Genomic DNA, 26,580 nt, shown 5'->3' on the forward strand with positions numbered 1-26,580 from the left:
ATGGAAGCATTAGTGAGTGCAGTGGAAGAAAGTAACAAATCAAGCATTCCCCACGGGTTAGAATCGGCATTATATAACAGAGGGGAGAGGAATGTCATTCCATTCTCACCTGATTTGGAAGCTCGTATAGACAAAATGATTGAGCGTTTGAGTGGCACTGTAGAAAAGTTAGAGGTAAGGGATTAATTATTAAGTAACATTATGAAAGCATAATTCTTTCATGGCAATAATCTTTGTGGGATACAACCTACAGATTGCCTTGCATGGATCACTGTATGCAAAGCAGTGTCATCTCTCATACACTAGTTAATGAGGTTTACACTTCATATAGAATACATGCTTTTAATGTTTACTTTAGCTATTCTTGTTTTTGATAGTGAGAATAATCCATAATTGCTGTGTGAATTTATGAAGCCTCAATAATCCAAAAGAAAGGACATATAAATTATCTTATAATTAGAAAATTGTGGGATGTAAAAGTTGTACATGAAGATATACATATGAAAGCCCTGAAATTCAGAGAGATTGGGTATAAGTAAAAATATGGAGTGGATTGCAATTCTCTCATTTAATCCAATGAAGGGAAAATTCATCTTGAAAATCTTTGATGTTGATGATGGTGGGAGTTACAAAATATTGAAACTGTCAGACAGTTTAGATTGGCAGTAATCAAAATGCTTAATCAGAGTGTGTTATGTGAATATAAAGTAGATTCTGGAAATAATGTTTTTGAAATTCATGTGAATTGTATCTTGTATAGTTCAAATGAATCTACAGTTCACTGTAAAATTATGTACTGATTGCAATTTGATTTAATATTTTGTGTTGACCTAATCATTTTTCAGCTGAAGGACATTGGTTTAACAGCTGTGATGGAGATGTACGAATACAAACTAGCTACCATGGTACACGCTGAAGAAACGCTTCAAAACGCTCTAGCTGCAGCAGATTCACGGTACAGACAAACTCACTTGGCTCATTTGCAGGCGCAGGCTCAGGTAGTTATCCAATATTATTGGTACTAATTGCTGGTTTTTTGTGCTATATCTGTGTTTTGGCAGTTTGCAATGTTATAAGGACATAACTAAAAGGTCTATGCAGTATTGTTTAGCCCTTAGCAACATTTTATGTTTCATCTGTGATTAGAACTCTTGTTAAAGTGGAGAAGAACTAAAATTCTATGACATGCATTTATATATGCAGATGTGTGTGCATTACTGTAAGTAAAATATCAACTAAATATAAAGGCAAAAGATAAAGAAAAAAATATGATAGACTAATGATAAGGGTAGAAGAAAATTTATCACAAAAAAGAAAATAAACAAATATAAAAGTATAGGTAATTTATGATGACAAGGACTTCAGATATGTAGTGGTCTCAGGCCTTTATGAGGTTATTTCCACAAACCAGAACTCAGAGCACGTGTCATCTTCTACATCTATTGGTGATTTACTGTATTTTAGCCCCTTTCTCCCTTCAGCAAGTACCTTAGAGCAAGGGTTCAGTTTATGATTGGTATCTATAAATAATATTGCCTATATTATCACTTGACTTGAAGTTCACTCTCTACATGACTCAGAAGTTACGTAAAGCCGTTTGTCCCTTTGCTGAAAAACTGCTGGTTCCATGCAACGTAAAAACACCATACTAACAAGCAAACAAACCATGTTTATTTTGTGTGCATTTCTATTCTGCCCCCTCACTTTATTTCTTATGTACCTATTTTGAGTTGTATTTTAATAGAGATCTTTCACATTCACAATTGATTCCTGATCCCCCTTTTTCTGCCGAGAGCAACCAGATTTGCTGAACAGCAGCACCAATATGCTGTAAATGTGCCTCACTGACAAACATCTCAGTGCCAGAGATCCTGTATTCCTCATACCGTTGGATGGAGCAGTCTCCTTGAGTGTGTCATGCAATGGGACCTTCAAAAGTTCAAGCAAAGATGCAATGCATTACTGCCCAGATGCTATTATTCTTGCATTTTAATACATTTTTATCTAGTTATTAATTTATTAATTTACTTTTTCCTTTTATTAAGTGAATTGCTTTTTTTTGTGCTTCCCTTTATCATCTCCTACTTCCTAATTAATGAGCACCATATTCTTCAGAAGCATGAATTTCAAGTCAGTGGCCCTGTGGGCTTGTTCCATATGAATAGGGGTCATCTTCTGAAAAATAATGATAATATAATAATAATGGTAGAATGCCTGAAAATATATAAGACAGAGGAAAATACCATCAGCTTCCTAAAAAATACAATGCACAACTGAAATACAATACTTACAAGCTCTGGAATAAGACTAGTAGATGTCAACATTAGGAGAGGGATCTTCCAGGGCGACTCACTGTCACTACTACTCTTTGTAGTAGCCATGATTCCTATGACAAAAGTACTGCAGAAGATGGATGCTGGGTGCCATCTCAAGAAAGGAGGTAACAGAATTAACCATCTGATGTTCATGGACAACATCAAGCTGTATTGTAAGAGCATCAAGGAAATAGATACCTTAGTCTAGGAGGATTGTATCTGGGGACATCAGGATGGAGTTTGGAATAGAAAATGTGCCTTGGTCAATATACAAAAAGGCAAAGTGACAAGGACAGAAGGGTTAAAGCTACCAGATGGTAATAGTATCAAACATAGATGAGACAGGATACAAATACCTGGGAATAATAGAAGGAGAGTATATAAAACACCAAGAGATGAAGGACAATCAGAAAAGAATATGCTGAGACTTAAGGCGGTGCTCAAGTCAAAACTCAAAATGCCGGAAGTATGATGAAAGCCATAAACACATGAGCAGTACCAGTAATCAAGATAACAGCGCAGGAGTAGTGGTAGTTGGGTAGTAATGGTGCAGTTCCGCATAACCAGAAAACTAGGAACCTATTTGACAATACCCAAAGCATTACAAACCGAAGATTCAAATACGTACATACATATACATTACACAAAAGGAAGGAGAGAGAGGACTATAAAGCATAGAGGACTTCGCTGACATCGACATGGAGCACTGGGGCAATATCTGAAGACCAGTGAAAACGAATGGATCAGGAGTGCTTGGGAAGAAGGACTGATAAAAGTAGATGAAGACTGAGAAACATACAGAAACAGGAGAATGACAAACAGAACTGAAGAATGGCACAACAAACCAATGCATGGACAGTACATGAGACAGACTAAAGAACTGGCCAGGGAAGAAACATGGCAATGGCTACAGCGGGGAGAACTCAAGAAGAAAACAGAAGGAATGCTAACAGTGGCACAAGGTCAGGCCCTAAGATTGATTAATTGATTGATTGTAAGTTATCTGGTGTCACAACTACCAGGGTCACCGACGCCGACAGGCCCTAAGAACCAGATATATTCAAAGAACGATCGATGGAAATAACATCTCGCCCACATGCAGGAAGTGCAATATGAAAAATGAGGCCATAAACCACATAGCTAGTGGATGTCCGGCACTTGCACAGAACCAGAACAAAAAGAGGAATGATTCATTAGCAAAAGCCCTCCACTGGAGCTTGTGCAAGAAACAGGGATTGATAGAAAACAATCAGGCAAAGATCCTCTGGGACTACGGTATCAGAACAAATAGGTTGATAAATGCAAATAGACCAGATGTGATGCTGATTGACAAAATCAAGAAGAAAGTACCAATCATTGATGTTGCAATACCATGGGACACCAGATAAATGAGAAAGAAAGAGAAAAAGTTGATAAGTACTATCAAGACCTGAAAAATAGAAATAAGAAGGATATGGGATATGCCAGTGGAAATTGTACCCATAATCATAGGGATACTAGACAAGATCCTGAGATCCCTGAAAAGGAACCTGGAAAATTAGATGCTGAAGTAGCTCCAGGACTCATGCAAAAGAGTTTGCTTCTGGAAACAGCATGCATAGTAAGAAAAGTGATGGTCTCCTAAGGAGGAGGATGCAACCCCGAAAACCCCACACTACGAAAACCACACAGTCGAATAGGATGACTGTGATAGACATAAAAAAAAATAATAATATAACAATAATGATGAATGTATAAAATTATTTTTGTATACCCAACTTACAGACTGATCAGTTACGGAAACTGTTGAACGCCTGGGAAGAACGAATTTAACAGTTCAGCATGAAAAAGCAGAAGTTGAGGAGAGTATTGTGAAAATCCAGAAGTCTTATCAGCAGGTCCGGGAAACTATGATAACTGTAAGTACTTTGGCTAAAATTATCAGTTTTTTTAATTTTTTATTTAGAGGTGAAGTAATATGGTAATGTATTACAATACCATATCAGGAGAGTAGTATCATCAGTTAAGTACATAACTCAGTAGGCTGGTCCAGTGCATGTGTGGAAAGATATACTACTATATATATGAAAAGGCTACGGTTTATGTACCTAGATAAAATACAAATTACCTTAAACATTTGCCATACTTGTTTTTGTGAATGCTACGTCTGTAGTCATAATTTAGGAACAGGCAGATGTAAATTTAATGAACAGACAGTTCTTCAGATGTGCTGTAACAATATGATTTACTATGTGGCATCTAATATTGATCTCTTATTATTAGGGTTTGTTTGATTTATATCCTAAAAGAGCTGCATATGAAAATGCTCATGAGCTGTTTTACTATTTTATATATTTATACAGGAAAAGACAAATTTAGAAAGGGAAAATAAGGAACTGTGTAGTGAAATGAAAGAACAAAAAGCAGCTATTGAAGCTAGAGATGAAAATATCCGACGGCTTCAGCGTCAAATGCAGGAGTCTCATGTTGAGATAAAAAATCTTCATCAGGTCATTAAGAGGAGCAAGATAAAATTCAAAGTAAGTTTGTTTGAGTTATTCAAGTTTATGTTCCTATATTGTTTTGAGTCTTATCATTCTTGTGTAATCTTGAAATCTTATTTCAAAAACATATACATAAAGAGCTTGTCCAAACTCTTGTTTCCCCGCAATATATATATTAAGTTTTGGTTCTGTTTTGTGAGTATGCTATGCATCTGTGCTTCATGTCTCTTTTTGCCACTACATAGCTGTAGGTTCCACTTGTACGGCAGCTTGAATTCTAAATTTCGCGGGTAACACTTCAAGTAATTGTGCAGGTGACCAGTTCTGCCTACTAGCAGGAGAATAAGAATGAATAAGCAGAAAGCTCAGTTGTTCCTGCACAATATACAACCCTCAGTCCTTTATCAATTAGGATTTACTTTTGGCAAAGTTGGAAAATGGCTGCTAAACATGAACAAGGTGGTTAGGCAGTATTACCATCTGGTAGGCGAGAATACCTGCCTGACCGTGTAAGCATCCCAGTTTGCTTTCGTCCATTATGCGATGCAGACGTGTTTTGGAGTTCTTTCCTGACTCGATAAACTCGCTTCTCCCTGTGGGATCTTTTCTTCTCTTACTTTTTTATATACTGAATATACTGTTTTGATGTTTGTTAATATACAAACCCATGATTTGTGATAGCCTTGCAGGCTGCCTTTCCACAGCATGTGTGTCTCAGGCCGGCGGCCAAGTGCGTAACATTCGCCTCATTTCAATGTCAGCCATCATTATGAAAGAAAAAATATGATTTAGGGTTATGTTAAAATTTTTGCCACATGCATATTTGTGCTGCATTTAATCCTATGAATATATGGATGTTTCCTGAATGAAAACCAACAGGAAAATTTCAAGGAAACTAAAAATCCTTCTTAAATCTCATTATGGGAGTTCCTGTGATAGAAACTTTAAAAAGAAGTTTAGGTATATGAATATTAGACGATATTCTGATCTTTCAATTGTAATAAAGTGTTTTTGTACATGACTTCCCTGACAGATATATACTTAGCTATAGTCTCCGACGTTCCCGACAGAATTTCAAATCTCGCGGCACACGCGACAGGTAGGTCAGGTGGTCTACCTTACCCGCCGCTGGGTGGCGGATGTACGAACCACTCCCGTAAGCTTGTCAGATTTTTCTCTGTCGCGGGAACGATAACAACTGTTGTCGGTTCCTCTCGATAGTTTTTCGATTCTCGCTTGCCTGGAGTTAATTTGGACTTCTTTTGGTGACGTATTCGCTTTGTTTGACTTGGGCATACGCTGATTGTGGACCGGTTTGATTTTGAGTTTGATTTTCTTTAACGATGTCTGACCTAGATTCGGTAGTTAAAACTTCGGTTTTGTTTAGGGTTTGCGTGAATGAAGGATGTAAGGTGAGGTTGCCGAAAGCTTCGGTAGACCCCCACACGGTTTGCATGAAATGCAGGGGGAATGAGGTTTGCATGAAATGCAGGGTGAATGAATGTTCTTTTGCTAACCCTTGTAGTGAATGTAAGGGATTGAATGAGAAGAATATAAGGCTCTCTCTTCTATGTTAGGAAGTTGGAAACGTGATAGAGTGCGTAAGGCTTCCTCTAGAAGTTCTAGTAGATCTAGAATGAATGTGAGTGAGTTGGATGTGGACCTAATGCTAACGTAGAATTAGAACCTTCTTCCCAAGTTGCAGCCCCTGCTCCCCGCACCGAAGCCGAAGATTCGCCTTCGGATGGCGGCAGCTCTGAGAGCCACGATTCGTTCTATGGATCAGAAGATTCGTCAGTTGGAAGGTAAGGAGATGTTAGTGATCAGTGCAGTGTCCCCAGTGTTGTGGAGGGTGTGTCTGACCGGCTCCTTAGTGCCTCTAGGCCTAGACCTCTTCCAGACTCCCAGTTCCAGTGGAGTAGGAAAGTCGAAAGCCGCAAGAGGGCTAGGGAGAACCCCCACCGGTCAGGCGTCCCCTCGGCAGATCCTGAAGTACGCTCCCAGGCTGCCTCGGATCGCTACAAGAAGGAGCTACTACGCCAATGCTTCTCCTCTTCGTCGTCTCCTCTCCGAAGAGAGGTTGGAACTCCCCGGATGCGTCGCGCCCATTGAAGAGGGCTTGGAAGGCTCCCTGCAGTCCTTTGGCTTCTAGTCCGGAGGTTTTCCCGGAAGAATCGTCGGTGGAGGCGAAGAAACCCAAGAAATCCTGTGAGCGTTCTTCTTCTCGCGCTCCGCGCTCGGCGCCTGCTTCCGAGGAAGAACAACAAGATTCGCCTACGAGAGTACTCGCGGGACTTCAAGCTCAGATCACGGCGCTAGCAGACTCTCTAGCAGTTAGATCACGTAGGAAGAAGGACGTTTCTCTTCCGATCAAGAGATCTAGGCGCCGCTCTTCAGAGGATCGTTCTCCTCGTTTTAGGCGTTCTCCTTCATATGGGGAGGTTTCGTATGAAGGTAGGGCTCGCGTGAGCGCCCGTCGCTCGCATGGCTCTCTTTCGACTTCAAGGCGCCAAACATCGGTAGGACGCTCTATGGAGAAAGAAGTTTTTTCTCCGGATTGGATTCCCGCTTCCGGTAAGCACACTGCACCTGCTCATCACGCTATTTCTTTCAACTCCCTCGCGTGAGACTTCTCCTCAGCAGCCTCAAGATTCTAGAGTGCGTCCTTAGGCAAGTAGGCGTTCTTCGTCCAGATGTCACTCTCCTCGAGTGTGTTACGATGTCCACATCCTGAACTACCGCAAGCACATATTTAAAAACAGGTTTAATTATGAGGAGGAGAATTACACACAAAACAACTCTTCAAAGCACTTTTATTATGCTTAAATAACAAACACTTGCAGATACGACCGGTATCTAAGAGCTCAGATAATATTCATGGAAAAATAATTAATAAATAATAATAAAACAAAAACTTAGCTGACGTTCAAACAAGCAGTTCAGAAGGATCCTACCGGTGAATAGGCGGGAGTATTGAAAACCATTTCTTTGGAGCTGAGAGGTTCTTCTTCCAGCCACGATAACGAAAGATACGCCTGGAAATCACAATCCAGGAATGAAGCCCCAATTCTGATATTCCCGCATCTAAACAGGCCACACCAACGTAACTCGAGAGGGCCAACGCTGCTTCTCATACAGCCACAACCATCAGATGGGAACGGAATTATTTGCTCCAACTCAACGGCGAAACACCGGATCCAACAATGTATCTTCTAAACGTATCAGTGACCTTCCTTGAAGACAGACACCTTCTCACTGCCGACCATAACTCTCGTTGCTGTGACGTGACCCCCGAAACCTTCGTTCCTGATCGATAAACTGGAACAAGTAGTTAACTGGCATTTGGACAATTGTCTAAATCTTTTTCCCGAACTATTCAAAACAGAATTACTTATTTATATTACACCTCCCCCCGTAAAAAGGAAAAATTATATATGTAATATATATTTTGCCACCAACAAAAATCAGGTCAAAAATATAGCAAGTCACATTCTTGACAATGCATCCGGAATGACGTTCTTTCCTTTCCTTTGATATGTAGGATATTCAAATCGTAGGGTTGTAAAAATAGACTCCATCTTGTTAATCTCTGATTATTGTTCCTGAAACGATTCAAATATTTTAATGGTTATGGTCTGTATATACGGTTAATGAAGAGGTGGTACTGGTATATACCTCAAAATGTTGTAAAGCCAAAATTAAACCCAAAGTTTCTTCTCAATGGTGGAGTATTTCTTCTGAGAATCATTCAGTTTCTTAGAGTAAAAGGCAATAGGATGCTCTACCCCAGTGTCGTCTTCCTGCAGTAATACTGCACCAATACCAATGTCACTGGCGTCCACTGCTAGCTTGAAAGGAATAGAAAAATCTGGTGCTTTCAGAATAGGGGAAGTAGTCAAAATAGATTTTACTTTATCAAAGCTTCCTGGGCACTGGTTATTCCCATTTAAAATCAACCCTTTTCCTCACAAATTTGTTAGTGGTGCAACTATATCTGCAAATTAGCCACAAACTTTCTATAATATCCGGCAAGACCCAGATATCTCATTACTCCCTTTTTATCTTTAGGAACTGGAAAGTCTAAAATTGCTTTAATATTTGAATCTTTTGGTGCTACTTTGCCATGACCCACTTCGTGACCCAAATAAACTACCTTGGCTTTCCCAAATTCGCATTTATTTAGGTTCACTACCAAACCTGCTTCTCTGAGTTTCTGTAAAAATGCAGCAATTTTCTTGACATGCTCTTCCCACGTATCACTAACAATTACCACATCATCTAATACGTAGTGCAACCCTTCAAGGTCTTTGGTAATCATATTCATGAGTCTCTGAAAAGTACTACCCGAATTTTTCATTCCAAATGGCATGACATTGCAGGAATATAAACAGTGGGTGTAACAAAAGCAGATATCTCTTTGGCTCTGTCTGTCAAACCTACCTGCCAATAACCCTTCAACATGTCAAACTTGCTGATAAATCTGGCCTTTCCAATGCGATCAATACAGTCATCCACCCTAGGAATTGGGAATGAATCTGTCCTGGTGACTGCATTTACCTTCCTGTAATCAAAACATAAACGGTATTGACCATCATTTTTTTTGACAAGTACTACAGGGGAACTCCACTGGCTGCTACTATGTTCAATCAACTTATGATCGAGCATATTTTACTTCCCGTTCAACAATCTCTGCCTTTTGTGGATTCAAGCGATATGGGTGCTGTTTAATAGGATTTGAATTGCCAACATCAACATCATGTTGTAATGAGCAGGTCCTGCCCGGAACATCTGAAAATACATCTTTATAATCGTAGAGTAAATCACTCAACTCCTGACCTCTACTTTCCTCAAGATGAACCAATTTATTCTTCAAATTCCTTAAAGCATCTGAATTTGAAATAGGCCAGTCTTCAACCTCAGTCTCAAGTTTAAGTTTCTCTTGATTACTATTATTATTTAACTTTATGTTCAACAAGACTGGCTTTGGCGTCCTTGAAAAATATGGGCTTTAACATATTAACATGGCATAACCTCTTTTTCCTTCTCCTATCTGGAGTAAGAACAACATAATCCGTATTTCCTACCTTTTTTTCCTATTATGTAGGCCCAGAAAACTTAGCATGTAATGGCTGACCTGCTACTGGAAGGAATACCAATACCTCATCACCTGGTTTGTAGTCAAACTTTTGGCTCCTAAATCATAGTATTTTTTCATCTTCTGCTGTGCTCCATTAAAGTTATCTCTTGGCTATGTCCCCACGTTTTCCTGATTCTTTCCCTGGAATCTGAAACATAGTCCAACAAATTAGAATCTTCAACATTATTAATCCACTGATCTTTAATCAATTTTAAAGGTCCTCTAACCTGATGACAAAATACTAACTCGAAAGGGGAAAACCCTAACGACTCATTAGGGATTTCTCTGGAGGCAAACAGAAGGAAGGGCAGACTTTTATCCCAATCGCTTTTGTTCTCTAAACAAAATTTTCTCAACATGGTCTTCAAGGTTTGATGGTACCTTTCTACAGCCCCTTGGCTCTGAGGATGGTACGCTGATGAAGTTACCTGCCTGATTCCTAGTTCCTGCATTGCCTGTCTAAATATATTGCTCAAGAATTTGAACCCTGGCCGACTGAACCTCTTTTAGGCAATCCCAACCGAGTGAAAAATTGTAACATCCCATTTACAATATTCTTAGAGCAGACATTCCGCAACGGAATGGCCTCAGGATACCTAGTGGATCTGTCCATGATCGTAAGTATATACTGATTTCCACCTTTTGACTTTGGCAATGGGCCAACAATGTCCACTATTACCCTATGGAATGGTTCTTCCATGGCTGGTATGGGTTCAAGGGGAGCTTTAGTCAACTTTTGGTTCGGTTTTCCGATCATTTGACACACATGGCAAGTCTTACAAAATACTTTAACATCAGAATGAATGCCCAGGCCAATAAAAGTGTTTAGTTAATTGTAAAAGTTTTGTTTTATTGATTCCGAAATGGCCACCTAAATGGATTCTGATGTGCTAAATGTAAAATAGAGGGGTCTGTAATTTTGGAGGACCGACTATTTGGTAATTAACTTTCCATTCTTCATCGGCAGCAACCTTAGAGGCTCTAAATTTTCTCATCAATAATCCATTTTTCGACATAGTACCCAACTGGAATGTTCTCAATTTCCTTATCTGAAAAAGCCTTTGCAGCTATCTCTGCTAGCTCTAGGTCATTTTCCTGATCCTTATGAATTTCTCTCTAGATACAGCTAAAACCTTACCTTGTTCAGAACAATCACAAATTTTCCCAGAAAACACTTCGAGAAGTCAATCTTAGAATCCCTACTAGCTTTTCCACTTTCCGCATTGACCAGTTGTAATGTGATAGCAACACGGGAACGGGGGGGAAAAAATACCAGGAAATTCTCCTTCCAAGCTCTCCGTGCTTGCACAAAACTGAGGATAGCTAAGTAACCGTGGGTTACTTAAAACCCTATTACCACCAATATCATTGGCCAATATTAAATCGACTCCCTCTACAGGAATTTCTTCCACACAACGGCAACCCTAAACCGGACCCGTTGCATAATCAGACTCCAGAACCAACAATCTCATACGGACAAGAGATTATTTCTTTTGAAAACTCTTAATCAAAACCTTTTCCTTATCCTCATACTCGAAACCTTCAGGCAATGCCCTTTTCAAAATCAATGACTGTAGGGGCCCCTGTATCTCTGAGAATAACTAATCCTCTTCTGGCCCTTACCACTTTCCTGTAGCTACACTACCATAAGACACAAATGGACTTATAATCTCTCCAAATCAGAGAACCCAGGGCTTTTCCCCAACCCTCACTTAATGCACTAATCTCTCTATCAGCACTTACCCTGCTTACCAAAGCAACTGGTTTGTGCTCTCTATTACCGTCCCTTAAGGACCAACAGTCTGCCTTTCTATGGCCCAGTTTACCACAGTTAAAACACTTAATTGGCATCCTCTGCCCACTAGGCAAACTATTACCTTTCAATACTGGAGCTACAACACTTATCCAAATCACTTGCGTTTTCAGTTTTACTCTTACCACTTTTCAATTCCTGAAAACCCTCTTTGCTGCTTCTACCCCTAACCAAATTTTTCCCTTCAAAAATTTTGTGCGTCAGTGAGTACTCGTCAGCCATAATGGCAGCTTTCTCCTAAACTCTCAACCTGAAGCTCCTCTAAGTGTACCTTCAAATCCTTAGATAAACAATTCTTAAATCTTCTAACAAATTAGTTGTTTAAACAAAAATTTAAAATCACAGATTTCTTTAGATCTCAACCAATCGTCTAGCAATTTAGCTTTTATACGAGCAAAATCTACATAAGTCTGGTCTCCTGTCTTAAAAAGCCTACGAAATTTCAACCTGTAAGCCTCTGGCACTAATTCATATGCTTTGAGATACACTTTTTCAATTCGTCATAATTACCACACGTCTCCTCAGACAAACTAGAAAATACCTCTGAGCCCTAACCTTTCAATGCACTTGTAATAATATAGACCATGAGGTCTTAGGCCAGCCCATTCCTTTCGCTACTTTCTCAAAAGTTATAAAATAATTAGTTACTTCATTTTCATCAAAAGGGGGAACCATCTTCATGTATTTAGCTACATCAAAATCTCCACTACCTTGTCTGTGTCTTACCTTAATTTCCTCTAACTTCAGTTCGTGTTCCATTCTTTCACGCTCAAGTTTCCTCTCTCTCCTCTTATCTTCCGCTCTTACACGTTCAACAGCTACTCTTTCACGTTCAGCAGCTATGTCTAACTCCCTCAGCTTTATTCTAAGTTTCAAAGCTTCTATGCTATCACTTTCCTTTACCCCTGAAACTTCTGCCTTCTCCTCTACAATACCCAAGTGTCCTATCAAACCCTTTATCAAATCATCCTTTTTCATATCCGTAGTAAAACCTATGTCTAGATAATTAGCAATTAACACAAGTTCTCTTTTACACAGACTTTGAAAAGCTGCAACCCCCGGTAAGGACGACAGAAATTTCTTTACGTCAAAGTCACTTTCTAAATACTCTGTTTCAGACTCAGACATGATTGGTTACAATGGCTATAAAACAACAAATAAATGACCTCACTCAAACCTACAACAAGTAAATAAAAAAACTCCTCATTTAAACCTGTTTTGTTCAAATTGAAATTCAAAGATCCCGGTCAGGCCCCCAAATATGTTACGATGTCCACATCCTGAACTACCGCAAGCACATATTTAAAAACAGGTTTAATTATGAGGAGGAGAATTACACACAAAACAACTCTTCTTAAAGTCACTTTTATTATGCTTAAATAACCAACACTTGCAGATACGACCGGTATCTAAGAGCTCAGATAATATTCATGGAAAAATAATTAATAAATATAATAAAACAAAACTTAGCTGACGTTCAAACAAGCAGTTCTAGAGGTCTCCGAGTGAATAGGAGGTATTGGTGAACCATTTTCTATTTCTTGAGCGAGAGGTTCTCTTCAGCCACCGATACGAAGATACGCCTGGAAATCACAATCCAGGAATGAAGCCCCAATTCTGATATTCCCGCATCTAAACAGCCACACCAACGTAACTCGAGAGGGGGCCAACGCTGCTTCTCATACACCACAACCAGATGGGAACGGAATTATTTGCTCCAACTCAACGGCGAAACACCCGGATCCAACAATGTATCTTCTAAACGTATCAGTGACCTTCCTTGAAGACAGACACCTTCTCACTGCCGACCATAACTCTCGTTGCTGTGACGTGACCCCCGAAACCTTCGTTCCTGATCGATAAATGGGGAACAAGTAGTTAACTGGCATTTGGACAATTGAATCTTTTTCCCGAACTATTCAAAACAGAATTACTTATTTATATTACAAGTGTCGGATCGTGACTTCTCTCCTGACAGGCATCAAGAGTCTGGTAGGAGTCGTGTGCATGATAGACGGCCTGCTGTTAGCCGCTCCCCGCAAGGTAGGCGACAAGAGCCTACTGCACATCGATCTCCTAGTAGGCGCTCGTCTCTTTTAAGGCGTCATACTCCTGATTATTCTCCTCGGGGCAGACAACAAGAGTCTTTCAAGCGCCCTTCTCCGTGTAGGCGCTCTCCCGCTTCTAGGCGCACTTCTCCTGACCGTTTGTCTCTTGGTAGACAACAGGAATCTCGGAAGCGCCCTTCTCCAAGTAGGCGCTCGTTAGCTTTGAAGCGCCCTTCTCCTGAATGTTACCCTCTTTTTTTTTTGTTAGACGTCAAGAGTCTCGCAAGCAGCCTTCTCCTAGTAGGCGCATTTCGCCTTCCAGTCGAACTTCCGTTGATCGTACGCAACTGGACAGGTATGGAGAGCCGCGCAAGCGTTCTGCTCTCGATAGGCGCTCTTCTCCTGGCAGCCGCTCGCCTCGGGATAGGCGCAAAGAGTATAGTAGGCGCGCTCGCCTCCTCGTAAGCGCCCTGTGGATATTTCCGAGGATTCTCGGAGTAGTAGAGCCCTACCTCTCCTTCGGCTGAGATTCCGTCTACCCTCGAAGAGGGAGTCTCATCGTAGGCATCCCAGATCTTCTCTTCATTCTCCAGTGGATGTGAACTCTTCTAAGAGAGGTTCTCCAACCTCTCGTCAACTCCTACTAGGATCCCTTCGTCACCTAAGGATCTTCCGCGCTCGCCTCGACAAGACGTCCTAGAAGGTTCGGATGAGGAACCGAAACACTTCTGCTGCTGTGTTCTTATACAAGAAGCTTACAGAGCTACCTTTTGCAAGTTTTTGGGGATTCCCTTTCTCCTACGGCTCCTCCTTCTCCTCACTCACTTTTTTCAACGGCGAAGGACAGCGAAGAGTTCTTCTTGTGTGAGGATGAAGCCAACTCTTTCTATGAAGAAGGCACTGAGGAGTTTTGGTTCCTGGATGGCTTCCAAAGAAGAAGCGGGGAAAACGATGTTCGCTTTTCCTCCTTCGAAGTTATCAGGACGCGCTGGTTTCTGGTATGAAACAGGAGAGTCCTTAGGATTGGGTCTACCGTCTTCGGCTGATTCGGATTTTTCGGCGCTGGTAGATTCGACAAGGAGAACTGCCCTTAACTCTGCTAAGACGACTTGGGCAATGAATGAATTGGATCACATGCTCAAAGGCATGTTTAGAGTGCTAGAAGTATTTAACTTCCTTGATTGGTCGTTGGGAGTCCTAGCCAAGAAAAATTGAAGTGCCAGAGTCAATTTCGCCAGAAAGATCTTATGTGTGTTTTGTCTTGTATGGACAAGTCGGTAAGAGACGGAGCGAGTGAAATCGCCTCCCTGTATGGGGCCGGGATCGTGAAGAAGAGGTCGGTTTATTGTTCCTTCTTAACGAAGTCTGTCTCCCATGCCCAGAGGTCTTCTTTGCTGTTTGCTCCTCTGTCTGCTCAGTTGTTCCCTAAACATTGAATGCAGGACATTTCAAGATCACTGTCGGCCAAAGCCACCCAGGACCTTTTGGCACAGTCGGCAAGAAAACCTCGCCCTTCCCCTCCCTACCAAGGCTAAGAAGGAAAAAGCAAGTGTTCGAGAACCCTTTCGAGGGCGTCTTCATCAAGAACCTCTACGTTTAGAGGTCGTAGACCTTCAAGAAGGGGTAAGACTTTCGCCAAGTCTGTTAAAGCCCCAAAATAACTTGCAAGTCCTTCAAACAACGGTGGGCGCCAGACTCTTAGAGTTTGCAGAAGTCTGGGCCCAAAAAAGGGCGGATCCTTGGACCCTTTCTATTTTGAGGAGAGGTTACCTCATCCCTTTCGTCGAAAGACCTCCCTTGACGACCATCCCAAGGGAACTGACCGTCCAGGTACAGAGACCCCATCATGAATCAAGCTCTCCATCTAGCAGTAGATCAGATGCTGGAGAAGGGGGCTATCGAACTAGTGACAGACCATCATTCATCGGGCTTCTACAACCGCCTTTTCCTAGTTCCGAAGTCCTCAGGGGGATGGAGACCGGTGTTGGATGTAAGCGCCCTGAACTTCTTCGTAGAAAAGAAGAAGTTCACGATGGAAACGCCTTCATCAGTGCTGGCAGCACTTCGTCCAGGGGACTGGATGGTTTCCTTGGATTTACAGGACGCTTACTTCCACGTAACCGATCCATCCTTCCTCGAGGAAGTTTCTCAGATTCATGATGGGGGGGAAAATTTTTCAGTTCAGGGCTCTGTGTTTCGGCCTCTCGACGGCCCCTCAAGTGTTCACGGGATTTTGAGGAATGTGGCTCAATGGCTTCATTTGAAAGGGGTGAGGATATCCATGTACCTCGACGATTGGCTAATAAGGGCCAATTCAGAAGATCGTTGTTTGAAGGACTTACAAGTAACTTTAGAATTGACGAAGGCTTTGGGACTTCTCGTCAATTTCAAGAAGTCGTCACTAATCCCGAGCAAGAGTGGGTGTATCTCGGGATACAGATGAACTCTGAGTTTCGGGCTTTCCCCTCGCAGGAAAGGATAGCCCGAGGATTCGAGAGAGTAACAACCTTCTTAGGGAAAGAAGTATGCACAGTGAGGGAGTGGATGAGTCTGCTGGGGACGCTCTCCTCGCTGGAGCAATTCGTTTCCCTAGGAAGGTTGCACCTGAGACCGCTCCAATTCTTCTTCATCGGAATTGGAGTCGTCGTTCTCAGGATTGACGTTCTCCCTGTCGTTATCCCAGGACATCAAGAAACATCTCTTATGGTGGACAGATCCCAACCTCTTTGCGAAGGGACTGTCTCTTCAATCACAGACCCCCAACCTGGTGTTGTTCTCCGACGCGTCGGACACGGGGTGGGGTGCAACTCTGGGAACCAGCGAAGGTGTCAGGTACCTGGGTGGGGGACCAGGTAGCCTGGCACATCACAGAAAGGAGTTGATGGCTGTGTGGTTGGCTCTGAAGGCTTTCGAGCCCAAAGTCAGAAGATCGGTAGTGCAGGTCAACGCGGACAACACTACAGCTCTGGCATATATCAGGAAAACAGGGGGGGGGACGCCATTCCTTCTCCCCTGTACGAGACAGCAAGAGACCTTCTTCTGTGGGCAGAAGAAAGAGGAATCAAGCTTCTCCCCAGGTTCGTGCAGGGAGAAATTGAATGTAAGAGCAGATCTCCTCAGCAGGAAAGATCAGGTCCTTCCCACAGAGTGGACCCTTCATCTGGATGTATGCCAGAGCCTGTGGAAGTTATGGGGCAGGCCACACATAGACCTCTTTGCCACGTCAAAGAACAAGAGGCTGGATCCTTACTGCTCTCCGATATCGGATCCAGAGGCATTAGCAATAGATGCTCTTCTTCTGGACTGGAACGGACTCGACGTCTACGCTTTTCCCCCTTCAAGATCCTGGGGCTAACCATCAAGAAGTTCGTAGAGTCCGATTCAACGAGAATGACCTTAATCGCTCCCTTTTGGCCGGCCCCCCCGCCCAAGAATGGTTCACAGAGGTACTGGAATGGTGGTTGGACCTTCCAAGATCGCTCCCGCTAAGGAGCGATCTACTCAGACAACCCCACTTCGACAGGTACCACAAAAAATCTCCTCGCTCTCAGTCTGACTGGCTTCAGACTGTCCAAAGTTTGTCAGAGCGAAAGGCTTTTCAGCAACAGCTGCTAAAGCAATCGCAAGAGCGAGGAGACCTTCCACCTTGCGTGTATACCAGTCAAAGTGGGATGTCTTCAGACGTTGGTGCAAGAGGAAGAACATTTCCTCTTCCAGTACCTCTGTGACCCAAATTGCGGATTTCCTTATTTTCCTCAAAGAAGAATGTCATCTGGTTGTGTCAACTATTAAGGGATACCGCAGTATGTTGGCGGCGGTATTTCGGCATAGAGGGCTTAAAGAATATCCGATGATAAGGACTTGCATGAATTCTTATTAGATCATTTGAAACCATTAAGCGTCCTCATGTGGTACCAAACTGGAATCTAGACGTAGTTCTACAATTCCTTGGATCGTCTAGATTCGAACCTCCTAGCTTAGCCTCTTTCAAGGATCTGACGAAGAAGGCTATCTTCCTTTTGGCCCTTGCTACAGCTAAGAGAGTGAGTGAGCTCCAAGCTATTGAGGGCAATGTAGGGTTTAAGGAAGATTCTATGGTGTGTTCGTTTCTTCCAAATTTCCTTGCAAAGAATGAAAACCCATCACGGCCTTGGCCCAGGAGCTTTGAAGTTCGTAGTTTATCTTTTCTAGTAGGGGAAGAGCCTGAAAGAACTCTTTGCCCTATGAGAATTATGAAGTATTTCCTTAAGAGGAAGGAACAACTTAAGGCGAATCAAGATGTGCTTTGGTGCTCTGTAAAGGACCCCACCCACTCGGCCCATGTCGAAGAATGCTCTTTCCTTTTTTCTGAGAAGCCTTATTACAGAGGCACATGTTGCTTGTAAGGAAGAACATTTTCATACAATCAACTTACCTGTCAGATATATACATAGCTAAGACTCCGTCGTCCCCGACAGAAATTCAAATTTCGCGCCACTCGCTACAGGTAGGTCAGGTGATCTACCGGCCTGCCCTGGGTGGCAGGACTAGGAACCATCCCCGTTTTCTATCATATTTTCTCTGTCGCCGGTGGTATCAACATTGTTGTTATTACCTCCTGACTTAGATTCATTTTTCATCCTTTGATCATCGTTTTGTTTTGCGGCTTTTTGGTGACGTATTTGGATCGTGTTTTGGCATTCGCTACAGTGGACTGTTTTTTGGAATAACTCTTTTGGATTTTTCTCAGTATGTCTGATTCTAATGTGAGTGTGAGAATGTGTTGTGAATGTAGCTGCAGGGTGAGGATACCGAAAGCTTCGGTTGATCCTCACACTGTATGCCGTAAATGTAGGGGGTTTCAGTGTTCTGCTATTAATACTTGTAAGGAATGCGAGGGATTGAATGCAGAAGAGTGAAGACTTTGACTTCTTATTTGAAGAAGTTAGAGAGGGATAGAATTAGACGATTGAAAGGTGTGAGTTCAAGGCCTATTGAGCCTTTCACTGATAATTTCAATCCTACTGATGTAGATTCTCCCTATGTACTCATTCTCAGAGTGCTCTTTCGGATTCGGCATCGGAAATCGACAATCTGAAAGCTACAATTAGAGACATGAAGTCCAAGATGGCTGACTTCAAAGGTAAGGCTAGTGAAAGTGAGCATTACAGTGAAGTGAGTTTTCTCCCAGTGTTGTGGAGGGGGCGTTTGATCGTCCCTGCGACGCTCCCAGGCCTAGACCTCTTCCAAGCTCACAAGCCCAGAGGAGAAGGAAAGTCGAAAGCCTTAAGGAGGTTGTGGGGAATCCCCAACGGTCAGACGTCCCTTCAGCTAGCTCTGCTTCGTGGCAGGCGGCTCAAGGGCGCTATAGAAAAAGCGTCCTTCGCGAGTGTTTCTCGTCCTCTCCCTCTCCCTCACCTAAACGAGGGTGGAAGGAATCGAACTTGTCGAGACCGCTGAAGCGTCATATGAAAACTCCCTGACATAGATTCTAGTCCAGAGCGTTTCATCAGATGACGCTCCGTCTTTCTAGCAAGAAGCGTAAGGGGGCGCGTCAGCGTCACCTGAAGTGTACGCGGAAGTACCCTTTCCTTCTTCTCCCCCGAGTGATGACGAAAGACGTCATGCACTGGACGTGGAGAAGCGTCAAGAAAGATCATTAGGGCAGTTCAAGAGCAACTGTCATCTCTAGTGGGAGTTTTAGCGCCACGTCGGAAGGACGTGACGCTTCCAATTAAGAAGTCTCGTCTCTCTCACCTGTTCAACGAGAAGCGTCATACAGACGGGAAACGGCTAAACGTCTTACAGAAGCGTCTAGTTCGAGAGCAAGAACAGGTGCTTACGAGAGTTTCGTAACGCCAGAGAGACGTAAGACGTCTTTTAGACGCGAAGCGTCATTGGAAACGGAGCATAGACATGACGCTCCGTCCAATATTATGACGCCAAGTAGGACGCCTTTGGAGAGCGGAGCGTCTTCCAAGCGCGAAGCGTCATCGAGACGTCAGCAAAAGACGTCATCCATGACGCTTGGCGAACGGGAAGCGTCATGTAAGCGTGAAGCGTCTTCTAAAATTCTAGAGAAGCCGAAGCTTATGACGCCTTCCAGACTATTAGAGCGGGAAAGAGGAAGGATTATCATTCCCTTAGCCCCTCTCCTATTAGGAGTTTGTCTCCTCAAGAAGAAGAACGTTCGGAAAGGAGAGCGGAGACGCATGTAGATCCCGAGTTAGAGGAAAACTCGGATGACGAATATAGTGGAAGAGAAGGTCTGTCTAACTATAAGGTGTTGACTACCCTACTTCTTGAGGAGTACGGAGACGAGTTGACGCCTGCCGCTCCTCCTTCTCCGCGCTCGCTCTTTTCCAGTGCTAAGACGAAGAAGCCTTCGTCTTTTCTAAAAATGAAACCCACCATATCGATGAAGAGAGCATTACATTCCATAGACTCATGGATGAAGTCTAAGAAAGACTTAGTGAGGACAGTCTTCTGCATGCCTCCAGCAAGATTAGCTGGGAAAAGAGGCATTTGGTATCAGACGGGAGAGAATATGGGTATTGCTCTCCCTTCTACAACCGAAACAGATTTTTCGACTTTGGTTGACGCTTCACGGCGTCAAAGTCTCAATTCTGCACGGATTACGTGGGGAATTTCGGAAACTGGATCATCTCCTCAAGGGACTCTTTCGTGTATTGGAACGTTTTTAACTTCTTAGATTGGTCCCTTGGGGTGATGTCCAAGAAAGCCCATGATTCGGAAGGAATCGAACCTGAAGCCCTGTTATGCATATTGTCTTGTATTGACAAGGCGGTACAGGATGGATCTTTTGAAATCTCCTCTTTGTTTGGGGCAGGTCTTTTAAAGAAAAGGACTGTATATGGCGCCTTCTTAACAAAGGCAGTCTCACATGCTCAGAGAGCAGCACTTCTATATGACGCCTCTATCTGACTTTTTGTCCCTTCTCAGTTAGTAAAGGACATTGCGCATTCTTTAACTGAGAAGGCAACTCAGGATCTGCTGACGCAGTCAGCAAGAAAAAAGAAACCTGTTGCTGCATCGGACAAGAAAGGACCCAGTACAACGGTGCAGCCCTTTCGAGGTGGTCCGACCTCCAGACCTTCCACAAGGAGGAAGGCTCCAGAGAAGAGAGGTAGATCTGCTTTTCGTCCCTTTAAGAAGGGAAAATGAAGATTCTCTCCTCCAAGCACCAGTAGGTGCCAGGCTCCTGGGATTTGTGGAAGCCTGGACACTGATAAATGCAGACGCGTCATCTTTGGCGATCTTAAGGAGGGGATATCGTATCCCTTTCCTGAACACTCCTCCCCTCTAACGTTTAATACCAAGGGAACTATCAGCCAAATACAAGGATCCTGTGCTGAGGGATACTCTTCGATCGATGGTGGAACAAATGTGGGACAAGAGAGCGATAGAATTGGTACGGGATCAACACTCCCCGGGGTGGTTTTACAATCGCCTTTTTCTGGTGGCGAAAGCCTCGGGAGGCTGGAGACCAGTACTGGACGTCAGCTCTCTGAACAAATTTGTTCAGAAGGAGAAGTTCTCCATGGAGACTTCTGCTTCAGTCATGGCGTCATTACGACAGGGAGATGGGATGGTGTCTTTAGATCTCCAGGACGCCTACTTTTCACTCCCGATCCACCCTTCATCGAAGAAGTACCTCCGTTTCATGACGGGGGGAAGGATCTTTCAGTTCAGAGCCTTGTGTTTCGGCCTGTCCACAGCTCCTCAGGTCTTCACAAGCCTGATGAAGAATGTGGCGAGTTTTCTTCACCTCAAAGGAGTGAATGTCTCTATGTATCTGGACGACTGGCTCATCAGGGCCAGATCGGAGAGACAGTGCTTGGAGGACCTAAAGTTAACTCTGGATTTAATCAAAGCGTTGGGATTGCTTGTGAACCTCGAGAAGTCTCAGCTGACCCCCAGACAAGACCTAGTCTATCTGGGGATTCGGATGGATTCTCGGGGTTTTCGAGTTTCCTTCGCAAGAGAGAATCGCAAAAGGTTTGCAGATAGTCTCTCTCTTCTTAGAGAAGCAACAAACGTCGGCGAGGGAATGGTTGAGCCTTCTGGGGACGCTTTCCTCGCTAGAACAATTCTTCCCTCTAGGAAGACTTCATATACGTCCGCTTCAATTCTTCCTCAAGAGGTCTTGGAGCTGGAAAACCGGACAACTGTCGGACGTTTTTCCCATTCCAGTGGAGATAAAGTCACACCTACAGTGGTGGTTGCTCCCTCTGGAAGAGAACAAAGGGATCTCTCTAAGAACACAGAACCCAGACCTAGTGTTGTTCTCCGACGCGTCGGAGAGAGGTTGGGGAGCGACAATTAGGCTCAGAGGAAGTGTCAGGCACCTGGGAACCAGCACAGGTGTCTTGGCACATAAACTGCAAAGAACTCTTCGCCGTACATCTGGCCTTGAAGAGCCTAGAACCTCTGGTGTCAAACAAGGTAGTGCAAGTAAACGTGGACAACACCACCGCACTTGCCTACATTCGGAAACAGGGAGGGACGCACTCCTCGTTCCTTTACGAGCTCACGAAGAGACCTATTACTTTGGAGCGTCTCACAGGAACATCTCCCTGCTGACAAGGTTCGTACAGGGAGTAAGGAATGTGAGGGCGGACAGGCTCAGCAGGAGGAACCAGGTCCTTCATACAGAATGGACACTACACGAGGAAGTGTGTCTCGATCTCTGGTCTCTGTGGGGAACTCCTCATGTGGATCTCTTCGCAACATTCATTTCAAAAAAGGCTCCAGTTTTTTGCTCGGTCGTGGAAGATCCAAGAGCTCTTATGGTAGACGCCTTCCTTGCTAAATTGGTCTCGAGAGTAGACGTATATGCTTTTCCCCCATTCAAAATCCTGGGGTTAGTAATGAGAAAGTTTGTGGCGTCAAAAGAGACGAGGATGACGTTAATAGCCCCCCTTTTGGCCGGCCCAGGAATGGTTCACAGGAGGTGGTAGAGTGGATCGTAGATTTTCCAAGATCCCTACCAAGAAGGATGGATCTTCTCAGACAACCACACTTCAAGAGGTACCACCAAAACCTCCCCGCTCTCGCTCTGACTGCCTTTCGACTATCGAAAGACTCGTCAGAGCGAGAGGCTTTTCTCGCGAAGTGGCAAGCGCGATCGCGAGAGCACGCAGAACCTCCAACTACGAAAGTATACCAACAATCAAAGTGGGCGGTATTTAGAAGATGGTGTAGATCCAACGAAGTTGTCCTCCTCCACTACCTCTATAGCGGAAATTGCTGATTTCCTGCTATTCCTGAGAGAAAAAATCTCATCTAGCCGTATCCACAATAAAGGGATACAGAAGTATGCTCTCGGCTGTATTCAGGAACAGAGGTTTAGATCTGGCAGATAATAAAGATCTCCACGATCTCATAAGGTCTTTTGAGACTTCAAAGTCTAAGGAACCAGTACCTCCGAACTGGAACCTAGACGTAGTCCTAAAGTATCTGTCATCGGAAAGATTCGAACCTCCTCATCGGGCATCGTTTAAGAGACATTACCCGAAAATGCCTATTCCTATTATCTTTAGCTACAGCAGAGAATTCGTGAATTGCATGCTCTGCAGGATAAAGTAGGATTCAAGGAGACTCAGCGATTTGCTCGTTTAAGACCCTGTTTTTAGCGAAAAACGAGAATCCTACGAATCCCTGGCCTAAGTCATTCGAAGTCAAAGGCATGTCGAGTCTCGTAGGCAGAGAAGCAGAGAGGTCTCTATGCCCTGTTAGAGCTCTGAAGTTCTACCTTCAGAGAAAGCATCAAATGGGAGGCTCTAGACAAGGTCTTTGGTGCGCGGTAAAAGACCCCACAAGACTGATGTCCAAGAATGCGCTGGCATTCTTTGTAAGAAACGTCATTTACAGACGCTCATAGGCCTGTCCTGACGAACAGTTACAACTGTTGAGAGTAAAAGCTCATGAAGTGAGAGCTATAGCGACGTCTCTCTCGTTTCATAAGAATATGTCGCTTAAAAACATCATAGATACGCATTTTGGAGATGCAACTCAGTATTTGCATCTCATTACTTGAAAGACGTGCGTGTGACATATGAGAAGTGTTTTTCTCTAGGTCCTTTCGTATCGGCGGATACGATTCTGGTACGGGAGCCGACACCAATCCTTAAATGTATATACTTTTCTTCTTTTGGATATGGTCGAGAGTCTCTTCGAACAATGGAGGACTTAGGCTAGCACGGGCGGCCGTCTATGTTGTTCAGTAAGAGAATTCTTGTCATATCCAATTAGTTGAGTATAATTTTTTTTTTTTGAAATTATGTATGTGTGCGTAGTGGTTTTGAGTTACGGTTGTTGTGACGAGTTCGGGGATAACTCGAACAATCCTTAGTTCTAACATATGGTTAGGATCAGGTGGTCGGGATTGGTTGTGTGCTCCTTCATAAGGTGTATTGTCATATAAGTGGATCAGCACCCATTGACAAAGTCCTTTTAGGCTCTGCCGAGTAAGCGGATAAGACCCCATCGGCAGACCCACAAGAACTCTTGGCCATAGATCATATATCTTCGCTAAAGTTTCTTGAGGTGATGCAGACTACTGGGCAAACACCCACGAAGTCTACCACCTATCAGGTAGGAACAAGGTTTTATTTATACCTACAACATATGTTGTTTACCTGTCTATTCCATATAGAAGCTGTCTCTTACCCTCCACGAAGGGTGCCAATCAGCTATGTATATATCTGACAGGTAAGTTGATTGTATGAAAATGATATTGTATGTTACAATAAAGTTTCATACATACTTACCTGCAGATATATACAATTAAAGGCCCACCCAGCCTCCCCGCAGGAGACAGGTGGAAGAGAGAAAATATGATAGAAAACGGGGATGGTTCCTAGTCCTGCCACCCAGGGCAGGCCGGTAGATCACCTGACCTACCTGTAGCGAGTGGCGCGAAATTTGAATTTCTGTCGGGGACGACGGAGTCTTAGCTATGTATATATCTGCCAGGTAAGTATGTATGAAACTTTATTGTAACATAACAATATCATTTTAAACTACTGAAAGTGAAAGCTCACGAGGTGAGAGCCATCGCAACTTCGCTTGCATTCAGAAAAAATATGTCTGTGCGGAACTTGATGGAGGCGACTTTTTGGAGATGCCAATCGGTTTTCGCAAACCACTACCTACGTGATGTAAAAATCACATATGATAAATGCTTCGCCTTGGTCCTTTCGTATCGGCGGATTCGGTGCTGGGGCAGGGAGCTGAAACTTATCCTGTGTAAATTCTTTATATGTTACCCTATATTTTATATTGTTGTTTTTTGGTTGTCTGAAAGAGGTTGCAGGAGGCACCTCTTTTGTCGTAATATTAACCCCCCTTTGTATTTTGGTTAGGTGGTCTGGTGGGTTTTGGCTCCTTGCAGAGGTTATGTAAGGATCTGTTAGGTAAGCGGACAAGGTCCCTCTAACAGCATCCGACTTGGATTCTACCACAATAGGGGATCACATATCCCAGTGGTAGATCCGAGAGTCTTTCAGCATCAGGTCACGTCCTAGCTGTAGCTCTCCAGGCAATGCAGACTCAGAGATAGTATCTATGAAGTCTTCATCCTGAAAAGGTGAGAACCAAGGTTTTTATATCCTACAACATTAGTTGTTTTCCCGTCTTACCTGTATTATTGAGCTGTCTCTTACCCTCCACCAAGGGTGCCAATCAGCTAAGTATATATCTGTCAGGGAAGTTCATGTACAAAAATGATATTGTTAAACTACAATAAAGTTTTGTACATACTTACCTGGCAGATATATACGATAATGGCCCCACCCAGCCTCCCCTCAGGAGACAGGTGGAAGAGAAAAATCTGACAAGATTACGGGAGTGGTTCGTACATCCGCCACCCAGCGGCGGGTAAGGTAGACCACCTGACCTACCTGTCGCGTGTGCCGCGAGATTTGAAATTCTGTCGGGAACGTCGGAGACTATAGCTAAGTATAATATCTGCCAGGTAAGTATGTACAAAACTTTATTGTAGTTTAACAATATCATTTTTAGAGAATAATGGTGATTGACTGGATCATGTAAACTGAGTGGTAGTAAATTCTGCCCCCATACAGTTGGTAACACCTAATGGTTCCCCATTAAGAGCTGCTTCCCAGGTAGTATTATGTTGCACTGTATAAGACAATGCTTCATGTTCATTGTGTTGTTCATTTTACAGTTCGTCTGTTTCTCACTGGTTCCTTCTCATATAAGTGTCCAGTTTATCCAAAAAAATTGTGCTTTGATTTTCACCTTTTATGGGACAGTTTCATTTGAGTAAGACCCCATAGAAGTCAAGAAGTAGGATTCGTGGTTATGTTTGATATAAAAAGGTTTATTCATTAGGTGGTACTTGTAAATAAATATGATGATAAGTTGTGGTTTTCTCTCTCCAGAATTGCACACACAAAATAGAAAATTAGAAGATGATGTGAAAAAGAGTGGTAAAGATTATGACAGCTTGGAGAAGGAATGTAACCGATTGGAGAAATGTCTTGCAGAAGTGAAAAAGAGGTAGGTTTTTTTTTTATTATTTGATTTTTTCTCATGATTTTGAAAATAATCTAAAACAAGCTTTATTAATTCATTGTCCTTATTGAAATTTATATAGTATGCATTAAGCCCATTTTCCTGATTCCCCACTTGATTAGGTCTTCATCTATGCCCCTTTTTCCATGATTTTTTGGGCCTTCATTATCGCTCTTATGCTGAGATACAGTACTTCCATACATATTAGTCAAGTGACTAACTGTTTCTGATTCATCACATGAAA

General features: G+C 43.0%; 2 protein-coding genes across 2 annotated transcripts in view; both read left to right on the forward strand.

Annotated features, from left to right (window-relative positions):
• LOC135220979 (uncharacterized) lies at positions 1 to 26,315 on the forward strand. The gene is made up of 5 exons (XM_064258673.1): positions 1 to 174; positions 846 to 998; positions 4,080 to 4,213; positions 4,658 to 4,834; positions 26,204 to 26,315. The coding sequence occupies exons 1-3, from the start codon at positions 1 to 3 to the stop codon at positions 4,125 to 4,127; spliced, it is 375 nt and encodes a 124-aa protein (XP_064114743.1). The 3' UTR covers positions 4,128 to 4,213; positions 4,658 to 4,834; positions 26,204 to 26,315.
• Positions 1 to 26,580, forward strand: part of LOC135225414 (uncharacterized) — a gene marked incomplete at its 5' end in the record, with an annotated part of 68,207 nt that overhangs the window by 37,578 nt on the left and 4,049 nt on the right.

Source organism: Macrobrachium nipponense, chromosome 20 (assembly GCF_015104395.2).
Source record: "Macrobrachium nipponense isolate FS-2020 chromosome 20, ASM1510439v2, whole genome shotgun sequence".
Taxonomy (NCBI): domain Eukaryota; kingdom Metazoa; phylum Arthropoda; class Malacostraca; order Decapoda; family Palaemonidae; genus Macrobrachium; species Macrobrachium nipponense.